The sequence below is a fragment of the Cetorhinus maximus genome, chromosome 2 (genome assembly GCF_964194155.1).
Source record: "Cetorhinus maximus chromosome 2, sCetMax3.hap1.1, whole genome shotgun sequence".
Classification (NCBI taxonomy): domain Eukaryota; kingdom Metazoa; phylum Chordata; class Chondrichthyes; order Lamniformes; family Cetorhinidae; genus Cetorhinus; species Cetorhinus maximus.
Window position 1 is genome coordinate 177141987 of NC_135880.1, and position 19010 is coordinate 177160996.

The 19010-nt window shown below is 45.3% G+C and overlaps 1 protein-coding gene across 1 annotated transcript in view; it reads left to right on the forward strand.

Moving 5' to 3' along the window:
• The window catches only part of svep1 (sushi, von Willebrand factor type A, EGF and pentraxin domain containing 1), a 229044-nt gene that overhangs the window by 93929 nt on the left and 116105 nt on the right, over positions 1-19010 (forward strand). The window contains exons 8-15 of the mRNA XM_078529199.1: positions 646-764; positions 1541-1670; positions 3168-3275; positions 4279-4410; positions 10109-10300; positions 12231-12352; positions 12904-13015; positions 17402-17623. Coding sequence (XP_078385325.1) covers positions 646-764; positions 1541-1670; positions 3168-3275; positions 4279-4410; positions 10109-10300; positions 12231-12352; positions 12904-13015; positions 17402-17623 — 1137 coding nt within the window. The remainder of the gene's footprint in view (positions 1-645; positions 765-1540; positions 1671-3167; positions 3276-4278; positions 4411-10108; positions 10301-12230; positions 12353-12903; positions 13016-17401; positions 17624-19010) is intronic.

A 19010-nucleotide genomic window follows, 5' to 3' on the forward strand; every position in this document is an offset into this window, starting at 1 on the left:
TGGTCTTCCCAGCTCCATGCTTCATTGGGAAGGGGTTGGGAAGGCGACTGGCTCTCTACCCTGCACTTTCCATCCAATTATACAACCTTTCGCCCCATCTCACAATCTGGGGGGGATTTAAGTTCTGCCCTTTATTTGAAAAATATTTCATTGGCTGTAAAGCCTTTGGTTTGTCCAGAGATCGTGAAGGATGTTGTGTAAATGTAAATCTTTCTTCCTTTGGTTAGTCCCTTGATGTCACCCAGATTGCTAGGATTTGTCAGACTTTGTAGCTCATTGCTTTCCATTTCTTTTAGAACAATTTCTACAATGAACCAAAAGGAAAGCTGCATCTATCTCAGAGAAAGTTCTGGTCACTGTGTCTGTTACAACGCAGCCCTGTGTATCTGCAGGCAGGACTCATTCACACCCTGTCCTTTAATGAGTCTGAGTATTCCGATATTTCAGAAATTTAATACATTCTTGTCTGGTGTAGACATTTTTATTACATGAAAGGTGCTATCTAAATATAAGTTATTGTTGTATAGTTGCCGCTTGATTACCATTCAACAATATTACAATGGAAAGGTACTTGTATTACACTGTGTAGTTTTAGTTTAGTTGACAAGATGGTGATTTTGTCTTTCATACTGTTTTATCAATTAGATACTGAGGCTCCACAAATCCTCTGTCCAGAGGAAGTCCAGGTAGCGACTTCAGAACATCAGAAAACAGCAAATGTCACCTGGCAGACACCAGAAGCCAACGATAACTCCGCTGATGAGGTGTGTGCCAAGTATCCATTTAAGGATTGATCCAGATTAAGTGTTTTGTTCCTTTTTTTTCTTTCATGGGATGTGGGCATTGCTGGTAAGTACAGCATTTGTTACCCTCCCTAATTGCCCTTGAACTGAGTGGCTTGCTCGGGCATTTCAGAGGGAAGTTAAGAGTCAACCACATTGCTCTGGGTCTGGAGTCACATGTGGGCCAGACCAGGTAAGGACAGCAAATTTCCTTCCCTAAAGGACATTAGTGAACCAGATGGGTTTTTAATGACAGTTGATGATAGTTTCACAGTCGCTATTACTGAGACTCTCTTTCAATTCCAGATTAAATTCAAATTCTACCCAGTGCCATGGTGGGATTTGAACCTATTTCCCTAGAGTATTAGCCTGAGCCGCTAGATTACTAGTTCAGTGACATCACCACTATGCCACTATCACCCTTTCTCCGCACCCCCCCAGCACCCACTTCCCCAACCCGCATCATTTGGGTCTCAGTGGGGAGCACTCTTCTCTCTGAGTCACAACATCGTAGGTTTAAGTCTCACTGCAGATGACTTGAGCACAAGCCCTAGGCTGTCATTACTGAGGGGGTGCTGCACTGTCAGAGGTGCCATCTTTCACACGCAATGTTAAATGCAAGGCTTTGTCTGCCCTTTTTAGTTGGGCGTGGAAGATTCCACAGTCACTAATTTAAGAGCGGGAGGGTTCTCGTAGTTAACTCATGGTTGAATTCACGGACATTGTCGCTTACAGTAACCTTTCCTCTTCATCATAAGGTGTCTTTACAAGTCATTCCTGCAGTGGTTCCACCTCACCTTTTCCCAATTGGAGAAATCAGCATCATGTATACAGCAGTGGACAAGAGTGGGAACAAAGGAAATTGCTCCTTTAATATAAAGGTTATTGGTGAGTAGCCACTGGATAGGTTATTGATGAGTAAACACTACTTGTGAACAATCACAGCTGTGATACATTGATCTCAGCCGACACTCCTCTAATTTTAGCGATTTAGGTGCTGTCCGGTAGTTTTCTGCTAAGGGAAAGAAGTATAATTATGGTATTGGTGATCCTGAAAGATTATGCATCTTGGAATGATGGCTACTTTCTCCTTCATGGCCTTAAAGATTACACAGTTGTCATGTGGCAAAGACACTAATTTATATTTGTATTTTTTGGAGGCCCTCCTAAAGCCTCCTGCATTGGAGGTGTGGTTATTCTCTCAGCTTTGGGGTCCAACATCCCTCCACACCATAGCCTGTCTTACCCTTTTTAAACAATATTGCCATTGCAACATTGTTTTTTTTAAGATCCTTCTAATATGCACCCTCTGTCCTCTTCACGCCCACACTGGTTTTACATCCTCCTCCCTTTTCAGGTCCCATGCCCTAAGAGGGTGTTGGCGACTATGAACTTCCATTGGACTGGTCCATGATTATGCTTGGTAAAGTACTGCAGTGGTTTGCCATTGCCCTCTGCAGTTCTCACTCTTACTGCCTACATCAGGCATATTGGAAGAATTTTCAGGCTGACAATCAACTTCTTTAGCCATGTTATTGAACATGCCACCTATGGCTATCAAGTCCTGAAGTGGGACTTGAACCTGAAGCTTCTGACCTGGAGGTAGGGACGCTACCACTACACCACAAGATCTCCGGTTTACATCAAAACTTGTATTTCAGATTCCTACCTTATACATTCTCTCCCTTCAGTCTCTCCTCCCTCATAAGATCTACTGAATCTAAAACGTAAGTTTGGCATTGTATAACCGCCAGTGTTTCACATTGCCCACCCCAGTGTTTCTAATACATTTAACCCTTGGTAAAGCCCTTGACTTTAGGTCCTGATCCTTCATTTAGTTTCCTAATATATAATAAAAAAATATTGAAACTGGGATCTGACCTATAAGCGCTGCAGTATTCTGAAAGTTGCTATTTCAAACGTCTTGTGGCTCAATGACAACACTTGTATTTATAGAGCATCTTTAACCTAGTTGAATATGGAGCCAGATGCCTGTGGGAACAGCAGTAAGAAAATGATTTAACTGTCCACAACATACTTATGGTACGCTTCAAAATTGTGTTGACTCTTGAGAGGTCAGAAAGAGAGTTACGGGGGCATCGATAGGCCACCCTGTCAGGCAGTTTCAGTGGCAATGTGTATCTGAAATGGGAACTTTCAGAATATTGCAATGCTATTGAATCAGAGATGGGGAGAATTTTTTCACATGGTGAGTTAATGTGACCTGGAATAAACTTCCTGAAGGGACGATGGAAGCGGATTCATTGGAACAGCTTTGGCTCCGTGCTGTACAATCTACCTAGTTCCTGTGGAACCATTATTTGCATTTGAGTAACCATTGAGGACAGAGTTTACTGAGGGAATGATTTGTTTACATTTCTTTAGATACTGAACCCCCTGTGATTGACAGGTGTCGCTCACCATCACCCATCCTGACGCATGAGGAGACTTATCAAGCCATGTGGGAGGAACCCCAGTTTTCCGATAATTCAGGTATTATCAACTGCAGTTTTCAGCTATGAAGCAGTTTGCACAAATCCAAATCTCGCTATGTAAATAAACTTAAATTTAAATTGTTTAAGTTTAGATTTGATGTCTCCCTGTGGCTATGTATCATGTTAGCCATCTCTCAGTATGAAAGTAGGATTTGTGACTCATGGGTGATGGAGTCCTCTGTGTTTCTGGGGAACGCTCAGTTTCCAGGTACAGTATCAAGGCGGGGGGGGCAGATAAGGTAGCGAGAGAGGGGCCATTTCCCCTGGTTGGGGAGTGTAGGACTAGTGGACAGAGTCTGGAAATTAGAGCCAGACCTTTTAGGAGTGAAATTAGGGAACACTCCTACACATAAAGGGTGATAGAAGTTTGGGATTCTCTTCTGCAAATGAGAATTGATGCTAGATCAATTGTTAGTTATCATCTGGGATTGATATACTTTTGTTAGCCAAAGGTGTTAAGGGATAAGCAGCAAAGGAGAGTCTGTGGAGGTAGGCCACAGATCAGTCATGGTCTCATGGAATGGCAGAACAGGCCTCCTCCTGTTCCTAACTTGTCCCCATTAGGAATATGAGAGCATCAGCTCTCTCCCTTCACTGCCCAACCAGTGGAAATTGTGGGAGATACAAGAGGCCAGGGTTGGATGAGTGCAGAGATCTTGAAAGGTTGTAGGGCTGAAGGAGTTTACAGAGATGGGGTGGGTGGTGGGGGGGGTGAAGCCACGGAACTCATGACAATCCACCCCATTATAAACACAACTGCCTCTCGCCCTCCAATAAGGAGGAGATTTCTGGTCTGTGCAATGAGCTCGTGGCCCCTGCACTCCTAGAGTTCTATGAAGGATAGGTTATCTAATCTTCCAGGTTACTGCCCAGGTGCTGAAGACATATACCTACTCCAAAGACAGATGGATGAATGCAGCCATTGTCAAAGATGTTGCTTTGCCACAAGCAGTCAGACACATAACTCTACTTTTCAAACCCCTCTGCTTCCTTGTTCCTAGGTGCTCCAGTAAAGATTAGGAAGACACATTCACTTGGAGATTTCTTCTCCCGTGGAGAGACTGTTGTGCGTTACACTGCGACAGATCCTTCCGGCAATAACCGGACTTGTGATATTCACATTGTCATCAGAGGTATAAAATGATGTTGTGGTTCAGTAAATATTTTATTCATATCAATTGCATAACCAGAGGGCACAGGTTTAAGAGAGCTGGGAAAAGAGCCAGGCTGAAGCGAGGAGAATTTTTTTTTACACAGTAAATTGTTATTATCAGGAATGTGCTGCCTGAAAGGGCAGTGGGAGAAGGTTCAATAATCGAAAGGGAATTGGATAAATACTTGAAAAGGAGAAATTTGCAGGGCCATGAGTAAACAGCAGAGGAGTGGGACTAATTAGATATCTCTTTCAAGGAGCCAGCATAGACAGGATGGGCCCAATGTCCTCACTCTGTGCTGTAAGATTCTATGATTCAATTAAATGTTCCAGTCATTCTCAACAGCTTTGAGAAATAAAGGGGTGAAGTTTGACTTTGACACCTGGGGATGGGTTGCGAAACAGGCAATAATAGACCTGGGGAGTTGGGGAAACAAGAGCCTAATGACAGGGAGGAATTAAAGTAATTAATATTAATAAAGAGAAAAGAAATTAATAGGACTGAAAGCAGATGAACCCCCTGGTCCTGATGGCCTGCATTGTTTTATAGGAAGCGGTGGCAGAAATAGTGGATGGCATTGGTTTTGATCTCATTCCCTAGACTCCAGAGTGGTCCCTGTGGATTGGAAAGTAGTAAATGTAACGCTGCTTTCAAGAAAGGAGGGAAAGAGAAAATCGGGAACTAAAGGCCAGTTAACTTGACATGAAAATGTCAGAATCTGTTATTAGGGACATGGTAACAGGGCACTTGGAAAATCATGATATGCTTAGGCCAAACCAACACGGTTTCATGAAAGGGAAATTCTGTTTGTCAAATCTATGAAGAGATTTTTAAGGAAGTAACTAGCAGGATAGGTAAAGGAAATTGGTGGATGTAGTATATTTGGATTTTCAGGAAGCATTCAGTAAAATGCTGCACAAGCGATTGTTACATAAGAACATAAGAACTAGGAGCAGGAGTAGGCAATTCAGCCCCTCAAGCCTGCCCCGCCATTCAATACGATCATGGCTGATCTCATTTCGGCCTCAACTCCAATTTCCCGCCCTCCCCCCATAACCTTTCAACCCGTTACTAATTTAAAATCTGTCTATCTCCTCCTTAAATTTATTCGGCGTCCCGGCATCCACTGCACTCTGAGGTAGTGAATTCCACAGATTCACGATCCTTTGAGAAAAGTAATTCCTTCTCATCTCTGATTTAAATCTACCACCCCTTAGCCTAAAACTATGACCTCTCATTCTAGAATGCCCCACAAGGGGAAGCATCTGCTCCACGTCTACTTAGTCTATCCCCTTTAGCATCTTATCTACCTCAATTAGATCGCTTCTCATCATTCTAAACTCTAGCGAGTGTAGGCCTAAACTGCTCAACCTTTCCTCATAAGACAAGTCCCGCATCTCTGGAGTCAATCTAGTGAACCTCCTCAGAACCACCTCCAGTGCAACTACATCCTTCCTCAAGTAAGGGGACCAAAACTGTGCACAGTACTCCAGGTGTGGTCTCATCAGTGCCTTGTACAGTTGCAACAACACTTCCCTATTTTTATACTCAAGATTACACAAGATTAGGGTTCAAAGTGATGGTGATGTATCAACATGGATTGAGGGATTAGTTAACGGACAGAAAAAGAGAGCAGGATTAAGTGAGCCATTTTCTGATTGGCAGGTTGTACCTAGTGGGGTGCAAAAAGGATCAGTGCTGGGGACTCAGCTATTTACAACCTATAACAATGACCTAGATGAGGGGATCACATTGTAATATGTTTAACTTTGCTACTGACACAGAGCTAGGTGGGATAGTAAACTGTGATGAAAATATGAAAAGGCTACAAAGGGATAGGAACAGGTTAAGTGAGTGGGAAAGTAGATAACAGATGGAGTATAATGTGGGGAAATTAAAAGCCACAGTTGGAAGAATAGAAAAGCAGAATCGTTTCTTAAGAAGTGATCGATCTAAAGGTCCTTGTACACAAATCACAGGAAATTAATATATAGGTACAACATGTAACCAGGAAGGCAAATGGTATGTTAACATTTATTGCAATGGGGTTGCAGTATATGTGTAAGAAAGTCTGACTGCAATTATAGAGGGCTCTTGGTCAGGCCACACTTGGAGTACTGTGTACAGTTTTGGTCTCCTAGCCCAAGGTTGGATAACTTGTATTCGAGACAGTGTAACGAAAGTTCACCAGGTTGATTCCTAGAGTGAGAGGGTTGTCCTATGAGGAGAGATTGAGTGGAATAGGTGTATATTCTCTATGTTTAAAAGAATGAGAGGTGATCTCATTGAAACATATACAATTCTAGGGTTTGACTGGGTAGCTGCTGTGAAGCTGTTTCCCCTAACTGGAGAGTCTAGTACTGGGGATCATAGTATCAGGATAGATAGGCCATTTTGGACTGAGGTGAGGGAAAATTTCTTCACCCAGAGGAATGTGAATCTCTGGAATTCTCTACATCAGGGGACTGTAGAAGTTCAGTCCTTGGGTATATTCAAGAATAGATTTTTGGACTTTAAGGGAAACAAAGGGACACAGGGGTTGGGCAGGTAAATGGAATTGAGGTAGAAGATCAATCATGATCTTATCGAATTCCGAGCAGCCTCGAGGGGCTATTATGGTCTATGCCTGCTCCTGTTTCTTAATGCTCTTATGCCTGTTCATTGTGCATCGATGAAAAGGAAACATTGAGCAGGTTGTATGATGGGCGATTGATCCATCACTGGCCTACGTGGACCCCTGCCAAAAAGTTAAACTTCGCCCTAAACTAAATTTTGACAGTGTTTCAGACTCAATAGCTGGAATTTTCCAGCCCCACTGCAATAGGAGGGGCCAGAAAGTTCCGGCCGCTGAATGGGCAATGGATACTTAACTTTACCTTGTTGCATTTGCGTTCAAGGGCCTTTTTCCTGGGTTTGCATCAGGTGCACTGGAGGCAGCAAATGCAGGGAAATCAGAAGGGGGTGCAGGAGCAGAGGGATCTGGGGGGTATATGTGCACGGATCGTGGAAGGTGTCAAAGCAGTTAAAAGGGAGACAGCAATAAAGCAAAATACTGTGGATGCTGGAAATCTGAAATTAAAAACCAAAGATGTTTATAAAACCCAGAAGGTTAGGCAGCATCTGTGGAGTTAAACAGGTCGACTGACCTGAGTCTGAGTAGCCATTGAGTCTGAAACACAACGTTCTGATGAGAGGTCACTCGAGCTGAAACGTTAACTCCGTTTCTCTCCACAGATGCTGCCTGACCCGCTGAGTTTTTCCAGCATTTTTTGATTAAAAATACGGGAAACTGGACTTTATACACAGGGGCATAGAAAAGCAAGGAAGTTATGGTGAACCTTTGCAAAACACTGGTCTGGCCTCAACTGAAGTATTGTGTCCAATTCTGGGTGCCGGACTTTAGGGAGGATGTGAAGGCTCTGGAGAGGGTGCAGAAAAGATTTGCGAGAATGGCTCCAGGAATGAGGGCCTTCAGTTACATGGATAAATTGGAGAAGCTGGGGCTGTTCTTAGAGGGGAGAATGTTGAGAGGCAATTTGATAAGGGTGTTTGAAATCATAAGGGGTCCAGACAGAGTATATAGAGAGAAATTGTTCCCAACGGCGGAGGAACCAAGAGCCAGGACACCAATTTATGGTGATTGGCAAAAGAAGCAACTGCGACGTGAGGAAAATCTTTTCACGCAGCGAGCGGTTAGGATTTGTGCTGCACTGCCTGAGAGTGTGGTGGAGACAGATTCAATCGTGGCTTTCAGAAGGAGAATGGATAAGCACCCGAGCAGAAAAAAAGAAATTTCAGGATACGGAGAAAAGGCAAGGGGATGTGGGACTAGCTAAGTTGCTCTTGCAGAGAGCCAGCACAGACATGAAGGGCCAAATGGCTTCCTTCCCTGTTGTAACCATTCGGCAATTCTATAGTTCCTGTATAGACCTTTTTAGATATTTGCAGTGCTTTGGTGTTGCACTGAATCTAGGAGCAGCCCTCAGAAAAATGTCAGCAAATTTGTGTTTTAAACTCAGAACTGGGGCTCAATCTGCTACGAGATGAAGAGGAACGAGACCCTCTGGAGGAAGGCAGCTTACGTCCCGCTTCCCTTCAGAGTGACTTTAGGTCTTGACACCTGAGATCTGCTCCATAGAGTTAATCAAGTAAGACCGCTTCTCACCAATGCCACCCTTGTCATCTGAAAGAGCCAGAAGTTACATTTCAGATGCCATTTGAATTTATTTAACTTCACCTTGGGACTTGGGTGAAGGTCGGGGAGGCCACACTGATCGCCTGTCACTGGTTTCCCTGCGATTCAGATGGTGAACCTTCTCCTCAGACCATTTTTGCTGTCTTATCAGGGCACATTTCCCACAGGGGCTTCAGGTTGGGAATTCCGGGATCTTGACCCAATAACCATGGCACAAGGACAATATCTGTCTAATCCAGGATTGTGTATGACTTAGAGGGTAGCCTGAAGGTGACTGAGTTCCTATGGCATTGTTGCTTTTGTTCTTCTCAATGGCAGCTGTTAATGTTATGTTGATTATATTAATTGTGTGTTAATTATTTTGTTAAGATACATAGGTGAAAGGTATTGTTTGTTTAAGTATTTCGAGCATTTATAAAGAGAGATGCCCTCCCCTTCACCATCAGGAACCTGGTGTGGAGGGTGTTGCATGCAGCAGTCCTGTACAATCATAGGCTGAGATGGCCGCCTGTATTTTCTTCAGCTTTGAGGAGTCCGTGTTCAATGCTTATGTAGATTGCACGAGGCTATAGCCCCTTTTATAGTTATTTGAAGGGGCTGCTCCTGAAGTTTCAGTTGCACTTCAGCCCCATGCTCCTGATCTTTGGCCACCTGGTGTGGAGGGGGAGGGGGGTGGGGAGAGAGGAGGACCTCCTCATTAGCCTGCTCCTGGGCCTGGCCAAGGTGGTCATCAATAGGTCCAGGCAGCGGGCAGTTGAGGGGGTCATCTGGACCGACTGTCTTCCCCTCTTCTGCAGCTATGTTTGTAGCTGGGTGTCTCTGGAGAGGGAGCACGCAGTGTCCACTGGCTCACTTGAGGCCTTCCACAGCCAGTGAGCATTGCCAGGGGCTGGAGTGCTCCATCAGCCCTGAAAACAGCGTTTTAATTTGAGTAGGTAAGTTGCCTTTAAGATTTTGTCTTTTGTTATGGTGCCCTTTTAAGGGGCTGTCAATCTGCTTAATCGGTTTGCTTAATTGGTTAATTTGTTAAATATTTTAATTTACTGGTGTGCACAAAAGAGTATAAAGAGAGACTGCCGGGACACTGGTTTGGGAGGTAGGAAACAAACGTATGTAACGTTTCATTCTGTGAAAAAAAAGGCCTGTTATCAAGAAAAGTAACAGTGTCTAGCTTCATACGTCACCAACTGGCCTGGGATTGGATTAACAATAGAGATCACAGGGGAGGAAGGTGTATTGAAGTAACCTTAATGAGTTGCTGCAATGAGTGCTGTAGACCCTAGATACTGGAGGCACAGTGCATCAGCAGTGGATGGATATTAAGTCTGTTAGCAAGTGGTCTTCAGCAGCTATGATCAAATCCTGATGGTGTTGAGCTTCTTGAGTGTCACTGGGGCTGCACCCATCCAGGAAGCAGTGAAAATTCACGTCAGGGTATCTGGAAGGTCAATCACTGATACTCGAACCTATTTTCCTCAATAGATACGACTTGCGGAGTGCCTTTCACTCCTCTGAATGGCGGCTTCTCTTGTGTTGCTGATGACTTGCGTGTGAACTGCACTCTGTACTGCTTTGATGGATATGGACTTGCTGTCGAAGCAGTTGAAAATTATTATTGTGCTCATGATGGCCTGTGGATTCCAGCTGCCTCATCCATGAGGCCTGATTGCTCCAGTAAGTGACACTTGCCAGAGCAGACAATAGATTTTTTTTTTTATTGATCAAATACTCCTTTGAGATTTATAATGAGTGCAAAATGATTGGCAGAATGGTAATGCCAGCAGCTCTGTTAGTAGATGACTGTAATCTCAAAATGGGAGGGGGCGAGCATCTAAAATGCCAAACTCAGATTCCATCTCAACGCTGCCATTATTCATTGGATGAGTTTTGGTAGTGGGCCAGATTTTTCGGCGGCTCGAGGGAGGCGGATTGGGAAGTACGTGGTCTGCTTGCTTCCATCCCCCCCGCTGTCTCAGCTCAGCCAATCAAATGCCAGACAGCCAATTAGTAGCCGCCCGGCGGGAAAGCGGCCAATTGGAGGTGCGAAGGAGGGGCACTGCGCACCAATCAGGAGTCTAGGCCGGGGTGTCATGTGGGATAGGGGTTACGCTGTGAACAGGAAGTCAATGATGGCTACGTATTTAAAGGCAGGCTCAAAAATGAAAATAAACGAAGTCCAAAAACATAGACGCTGCCACCTTCACCTGCAGGCTCTGCTGCTACGTGCAGGCCTTCCATCCCCCCTCCCCTCCCACCCCACCCATCCATGTGCTGCCTTGTCATAGCTGCCGCACTCTCCCAAACGTTTTCCCGTCCAACATCGGAAAAACGCAGTGGGCAACACAAAATCTGGCGCTTTGACGAGCTCCATAGCCTGTTAATTGGTCGTTTCAAATCGGCAGGCGGGTCCTGATTTCGGCGCTCGCTTGCCTTCTGTAACATCTGCCGTGATGATGTAGCTTTGCCGACCTAATGTCATCACGCCGCGTTTTACGTTCGTATTGTGGGGGGAGGGGCGGGAAGCGACCCGCCAAATCTGCGTGTGTAAAATCCGGTCCATAATGATCTTGTCCAGGCTGGTTAATTGCGGAAGATATCGCAGCCAAGCTAGATTTTCACCCCCCCACCCCCTCCCCGCTAACCCACCGAAACCCTGACACAAATCGAGGGCTGGTGATTGGGAACAGGAAACCCCATCTTTACACAGAATTAGCAGTGTCATCCCAGTCTAGATCCCCCAATCTCGCTGCAGATGAGAGATCCAACAGGGAATCTCGCTGTCCTGTGTGGCCCAGCTGCTTGCGTGAACAAATACGTTGATGGAAATTTTCCCAATGCCTTGGAGACAGGTTTGGAGGTCGGTCAGGAAGGTGGGGGAGGGTTGGGGGTGCGGGGGGAGGGCATCTGGGTAAGCAGTGAAAAACCCATCAGGCCAGTCCCCCAAAATGCTTGTTTTTACTGGGGCAGCGCTGCTGGCTACTTGCCTGGCATCAGCAGGAAACCAATTAAGGGAGATGAGGAAGTAATTAGGCCGCATTTATCCACGTTATTCTAATTTTCCCCGAGGCAATGGAATCCCTTGCTCTGTATATGGCCAGCCAGCCCAGCAGGAGGCGACTGCACAGCAGGAGGACCAAGTGGCTCCAGATTTCCGCGATGGGTAAATAATCAAAACAGCAGGAAACCTGCGGCCTAGGGAAGGCAGAGGCCTGCCGTTGCCACAGAGTACTGGGGAGGATGAAGAAAATCACTCCGGTCCCTTCCCCCTCCCCTGTCTCTCTTGGCGGTGCTCCCTCTTGTGCTCCAGTCACTCGAGCTACATTCCAACTGCAGCCACAGAGCAGGCTGCCAGCCTCCCTCATGAGCTGGCCCCCGACCAGCCCTGCCCTTAGGGGTGGCCAACGTGTTCACGGCCTACTAATCAGCGCCTCACGTAAAATCAAACCAGAGGGCGTGCCACTGAAACGTGTGGGGTCGGGATCCGGAAATGGACCCGACGTCAGGTTCCCAATGCGATAAAGGATTGGGAGGGGGTGGGGGCACCTTTTGTATTGACGTGGGTCCTTTAATTGAACACCCACCCTCTCTTTTTGACTCACCGCAGCAGAACGCTTTGGGAATAACGGCAACAAGCGATTTGAGGTGCAGTACAATGTGAATCGATGTGATGACTTCAGTCTACTGGATAACTTTGAGAGGACTTTTGACAACGCCTTAGCCGAAACGGTAAAACCATATCGGCGCGATGAGGTAGACTTTCCGAGCGCAGCGTTAGAAAATTATCGATAACAACGTGCGTTTATGTAGCATTTTTCAAATAGCAAAACATCTCCTGGCACCTCCCAGGAGCGATTTTCAAATTAAATTTCATAAAAAGGTAGCAGGACAGGACCCGAGGTAGGTTTCGAGCAGCATATTAAAGGGGAAGAGAGAGGCGGAGAGGTTTAGGCTAGGCTGGGGGATTCCAGATTGTACGGTCTAGACAGCTGAAGACGCTGCCACTGAGTGTGGGGGTGATTAAAATCGGGGATGCGTAAGAGGCCAGAAATGGAGGAGTTCATGTATCTTGGAGGATTGTGGGGCTGGAGGAGGTCGTTTTTTTTTTTGGATTGAACCCACACTGGCCCTACTGAAAAGGTTTAGCTAGTTCACGTTCTTGTACACTGCTCCCTTTGGTCCTGTGAATCTAAAACTGTTACTGACGCATTTTCCACAGTCTTGATCAGTCTGAGGCACTGAATTTTCATTGGCCTTTTCCTTCTTTAAATTGTCTTTAGGTTCCATCCCTGTGCAGCGATGATAATGATGTTGAATGTAATGTGAAGGAATTGCCCAAAGCACAGTGCCTGGAGTACAACTATAACTACGATAATGGCTTTGCCATCATAGGTATGGTGTCTGCCTTTGCTCCATTAAAATGCTGCACCTCGCATCCCTGTCGGTTTCGTGCTGGTTGATAGTTGTTTTGCGTGTGGCTCCTTTCCGCGGACGTTTTGGGGGTGGAAAATGAGAACGGAGATGAAGCATCATTTTGGGCTCAATGTCTGAAATTCATATCAGTTGACAAGGAAACAGGAAGGTAGGAAATAAGAGCAGGAGTAGACCATTCAGCCCTTCAAGCCTGTTCTGCATTCAGTAAGTCATTACTAATCTTCTACCTCAACTCCACTATCCCCATATCCCTTAATTCCTTTAGTATCCAAATAGCTATCCATTTCAGATAAAAGCAAAACCTGCCGATGCTGGAAATCTGAAACAAAAACAAAATGCTGGAAAAGCTCAGCAGGTCTGGCAGCATCTGTGGAGAGAGAAACAGAGTTGATGTTTCGAGTCCGTATGACCCTTCTTCAGAGCTAAAGAGGAGTAGAAATGTGATTAAATTTATACTGTTTAAGGTGGGTGGAGCAGGTGAAGCTGGATAGAAGGCCAGCGATAGGCGGGGGCAAAGGAGAGATTGACAAAGATGTCTTGAGCAAAAAGACAATAACGTCAGCACGCGTCATTCAGATCTTCAGTTCGGCGGGCGCACACCGGAGTCGACTGCACGCTTGCCGAACTGTCAAAGGCCTATTAAGACCGTTTAAAAACTAATTAAACCACTTAACATAACTGCCTGTCCAACCTTAAGGTTGGCGGGGCAGGCGAAGAGCCCAGGCGGCCTTCGCATTTTTCATGAAGCCTCATCCACGGGCGGGATGAGGTTTCATGAATGATTTATAAGTGAAATAAAGATTTTCATTAAAATTCAGGCATGTCCCAGCACATGTAACACATGCACATGAGGGGACATGTCCTAAATTTTTTTTCTTTCTTTATTAAAATTTTTTAAACTCAAATTGATTTCCCTGAGGCAGCTCTGAGCCTCAGGGAGATTTCCACGTTCTTTTGCGCGCATGCACGAAAGAGCGCAGGCCCCAACTCCGCCTTCTCCCGCCGCCCACAGAGGGAGCGCTCAGTGCTTCCGGGTGCGTGTCACGCTGGGCGGGCCAAATAAGGCCCGCCCATGTAAAATTGCGGCACGCAGCCAATCACGGGCAGCGATTGGCTGCGCGCCCGCCTGCTCCCGCTCAATGGGGAGAAAATTCTCCCTAGTATAAAGTTCACTCATTTCTACTTCTCTTTAGCTCTGAAGAAGGGTCATACGGACTCGAAACATTAACTCCTGTTTCTCTCTCCACTGATGCTGCCAGATCTGCTGAGTTTTTCTAGCATTTTCTGCGTTCGTTTCAGCTATCAGTCTCGGTCTTGAATATTCTTAACGACTGAGCATCCACTGGTCTCTGTAGTGGAGAATTCCTCTGAGTGAAGAAAATTCTCCTTACCTTGGTCTCAAATGGCCGACCTCTTATCCTGAGACTCGGTGTTCTAGATTCTCCAGCCAGGGTAAACATTCTCCCAGCATCTACCCCGTCACATCCCTTAAGAACGTTATAACTTTCAATTAGATCACTCCTCATGCTCCTCAACTTTAGGGAATAATGGCTCAGTCTACTCACTCTTTCCTCATTGGACAATCCCCTCATGCCAAGAAATAGTCTAATTAACTTTGGTTGCACTCCCTCTAAGACAAGTATGTCCATCCTTATTTAAGGAGAGCAAGTTGTACACAGCAAAGGGCTGAAACACCGACACCAGCTGGTTGTAGCCTGATGGATTGCCCCTGTATTGTAAAGTCTCTATAATTCAGTTATCGAGCTCTTCAGAGGGTGATTTGATAAGAAATCTAAAATTACGAAGGGATGAGACTGCACTTTTGGAAACAAAATGTTTCAAATGATAGAGGAGCCTTGAATTCTGAAGAGAGTTACTCACCTCCTGACTCCCCAAAGCCTGTCCACTATCTACAAGGCCCAAGCCAGGAGTTTGACGGAATACTCTCCACTTGCCTGGATGAGTGCAGCTTCAATAGCACTTGAGGAGCTCAACACCGTCCAGGGCAAGGCAGCCTGTTTGATTGGCACCCAATCCACCATCTTAAACATTCACTCCCTCCACCACCGATGCACAGTGGCAGCAGTGTGTACCACCTGCAAGATGCACTGCAGGAACTCACCAAGGTTCCTTTGACAGCACCTTCCAAACCCATGACCTCTACTATCTTTTAAGGACAAGGGCAGCAGATGCATGGGAGCACCACCATCTGCCAGTCCCCCTCCAAGCCACCACCCATCCTGACTTCAAAATCTATCGCCGTTCCTTCACTGTCACTGGGTCAAAATCCTGGAACTCCCTCCCTAACAGACTGTGGCTGTACCTACACCACAGGGACTGTAGCAGCTCAAGAAGGCAGCTCACCACCTTCTCAATTAGGGACGGACAATAGATGCTGGTCTAGCCAGTGACACCGACACCACGTGAGAAAGATAAATAAAAAGTATATGAGGGAACATAGATACAAGATTAAATGTAAAAGGTTCAGGACAGAGATCAGGAGAAAGCTTTTGACACAAAGAGCTGTGAAGCTACGGAATGTGCCACAACAAGTTGCATTTATATAGCACCATTAATAAAGTGAGACATCCCATTGCTTCTACCAATCAAAATTTGACACCAGATGGCAGAAGGACATAGTAGTTCAAAAGCTTGACCAAAGAGGCAAGTTTGAGGAATGTTTTACAGAAGGAGAGAGAGGTAAAGTTGGAGAGCTTTCATTGTGGGCAATAGAGGCTCGGGCAGCTGAAAGTATAGCCACTGATGGTGGAACAATTAAAATTGGAGATGTGCATGGTGCCAGAATTGGAGGAGTACAGATATCTCAGAGGGTTGTAGGGCTGGAGGAGATTACAGTGATAGGGAGGGGCGAGGCCATGGAGATATTTGTATGTAGCGATGAGAATTCTAAATTTAGGGCATTGCTCCAAATAGCTACATTTTAGGTCAGTGAGCAGAGAGGTGTTTCACATCACTGAAAAAACATCAATCCCATCGCCAAAGTGAATTTTGATCTCATTTTCACATTGGAATGTGAGCAATTGGGGAGAAGTTGCGGGGAAAATGGCAGGCCCAAGTTCCACAGTCAAACATATGAGGCCAATTTTTGGCCAGGCTCTCAGGCTAACAAAATAAACTTTACTTGCGAGCACGGGTTTGTACTTTGCACCATTTTCCAGTCTTAATTTAGAAGGAGGAGGAGTTGTAAGGTTTGGGAGACAGCACCCCAGTTTCCCAGCCTCAGGTAGGGAGTTGGAGGGAGACACCAAATGGAGATGAGTCTGTCCCAGCAGGGATTGAGGTGAGTGTGGGCTTGGACCACCGATGTGCTTTAGTGACTCTGCTCTTAGGTTTCTAGAGAGGTATTGGGAAGGGGCCTGGAAGCTGCTGATTCCACCTGTCCCACTTAGGAACCGATCTATCCTGGAGGACGACTTGAAATAGGACTGATACATGGAAATAAAAAGAAAGAAAAGGCAAATGGAATTTTGGCCTTTATCTCAAAAAGGTGGAAATACTAAGGAGTGGACATTTTCTGCAGTTATCGGAAGCTCTGGTTAGACCCCATGTAAAATATTGCATTTGAGTTCTGAAACCAACATCTCAGGAAGGATAAAAGCAAAATATTAGCTAGAGAAGGTGTGTGACACAGATTCACCAGAATGATACTGAGGCTAAAGGAGGTAAATTATGAGGTCAGGTTGCATATATTAGGTTCCCTAATGTATAGAAAATTTAAGAAGTGACCTAATTAAGATCTTTAAGATAGTTAAAGAAGTTGATAGGATAGATATAGGGAAACCCTTTCCTCTGGTCAGGGTGGAGGGTGAGATCGGGAGTCCAGAACAAGGGATTTAACATTGGTGCCAGGCTGTTCGGGGGTGATGTCACGAAGCACTTCTTCACACATGGGGTAGTGGAAATCTGGAACTCTCTTCCAAATCCAGAAGCTGCTGAGGTTGTTGGGAGGTGTGGGAGGGGGGGGTAGTCAATTGAAAAATTCAAAACTGTTATTTTTATTGCTAAGAATATTCAAAGTTACAGAATCAAGACTAGATTAAGATACAGATCAGCCATGATCTAATTGGATGGTGGTACAGACTTAAGGGGCTGAATGGCCTCTTCTTGTTCCCATATCAGCCTAATGTTCAGGTTCAGTTAACATAAGCTGAGACTGCTTTCTATCCTAACATGATTTCTGCAACTGGTCACATTGAATTTCCTGTCTATGTTGGGTATGTTACTAAATAGATCTAACCCCGGTCTCACCAGAAATAACGTTCCATTATTCCCAGCATTAAGCAGTGATCCACACTAACTAGGAATACATTCTCTTGCCATCAGAACCAGGAATATGGGGAGATAATTATGAGCCGCTGAGTGAAACAGACTACTCTTTCAGCGCAGTGAAATCCTCCCGGATCCGGAAACGGTCCAGCAAGCAGAATCCTGTAACTGTAACCCCTAAGCTGGTGTCTCTGAAAACAAAGAGACAACATAACCGGAGAGTCAGCTTCAACATTCCAGAGACTGACCAGAAAATCCACCTAGTATTTAACATCAGCGGTAAGTGGACATTATGGTTTGGGTTGTCAACCATGCAGGATTGTCCTGGAGTCTCTGCCAATTGATGGGGCTAATCTCCAGGGGCCACTCCTGCCAACAAATTCTGGAGAAAAATCACTAGGCTCATTTTTAAAAAAAATAGATGTATTCAATTTCTTTGAATAGTTTCATTTATTCAGAGATGAGGGGAAAAGACGATTTGACTGAAGGTCAAGAATCATCCAATTGAACATAGGAAGTAAGGATGTTATACAGGGCATTGGTAAGAGCGTATTTCGAATACTGTGTGCAGTTTTGGTCTCCTTATTTAAGGAAGGATGTAAATGCATTGGAGGCAGTTCAGAGGAGGTTTACTAGATTGATACCTGGAATAAGTGGGTTGTCTTATGAGGAAAGGTTAGACAGACTGGGCTTGTTTCCACTGGAGTTTAGAAGAGTGAGGGGTGATTTGATTGAAGTCTATAAGATATTGAATGGTATTGACAAGGTGGATGTGGAAAGAATGTTTCCTCTTATGGGTGAGTCTAAAACTAGGAGTTGCCCTTGTAGGACAGAGATGAGGAGAATTATTTTCTGAGGGTTGTGCGTTTTTTTTTTAACTCTCTGCCTCAGAAGGCAGTAGAAGTGGAGTCACTGAATATTTTTAAGGTAAAAGTAGATAGATTCTTGTTAGACAAGGGAATCGAAGGTCATCGGGGGTAAATGGGAATGTAGAACTCGAAACACTAGCAGATCAACCATGATCTTATTGAATAGCGGAGCAGGCTCTAGGGGCCGAATGGCCTACTACTGTTCCTATTTTGTATGGTCGTATAATGAGTCTATTGGCTTCTCTATGGCCTGGGAAGGTGGGGCATCATGATGATTGACATGTTGAGTCATGGAGGCATAGCACTGTGTCTCTGAAAGACCTACTCCACGAGAACCACTCTTTCCACCCTCGCACTGCAAATTATTTTCTCTTTAGATAATTCCCCAATTCCCTTTATGAAAGCCACAATTTAACCTGCCGCCACCACCACACTCTCTCAGCGCATTCCAGATCCTAATCACTCGCTGCACAAAAAGATTTTTCCTCATGTTGCCTCTGGTCCTTTAGCCAATTACCTTAGATCAGTGGCCGGAATTTTCCAGCCCCTCACGCTGGCGGGATCTGGTCCTACCGATGTAAACTGAGATTTCAATGGCTCGCTGGCCCCACTGCAGTGGAACCCGCCACAGGCGGGGGCGCTGGAAGAATCCGGCCAGTGTCTTTTGGTTCTTAACCCCTCTGCCAATGGGAACAGTTTCTCCCTATCTACTTTGTCCAGACCACCTCATGATTTTGAACGCCTCCATAAAATATGATCTCACCTCTCTTCTCTCTAAGGAGAGTTTCTCCAATCTA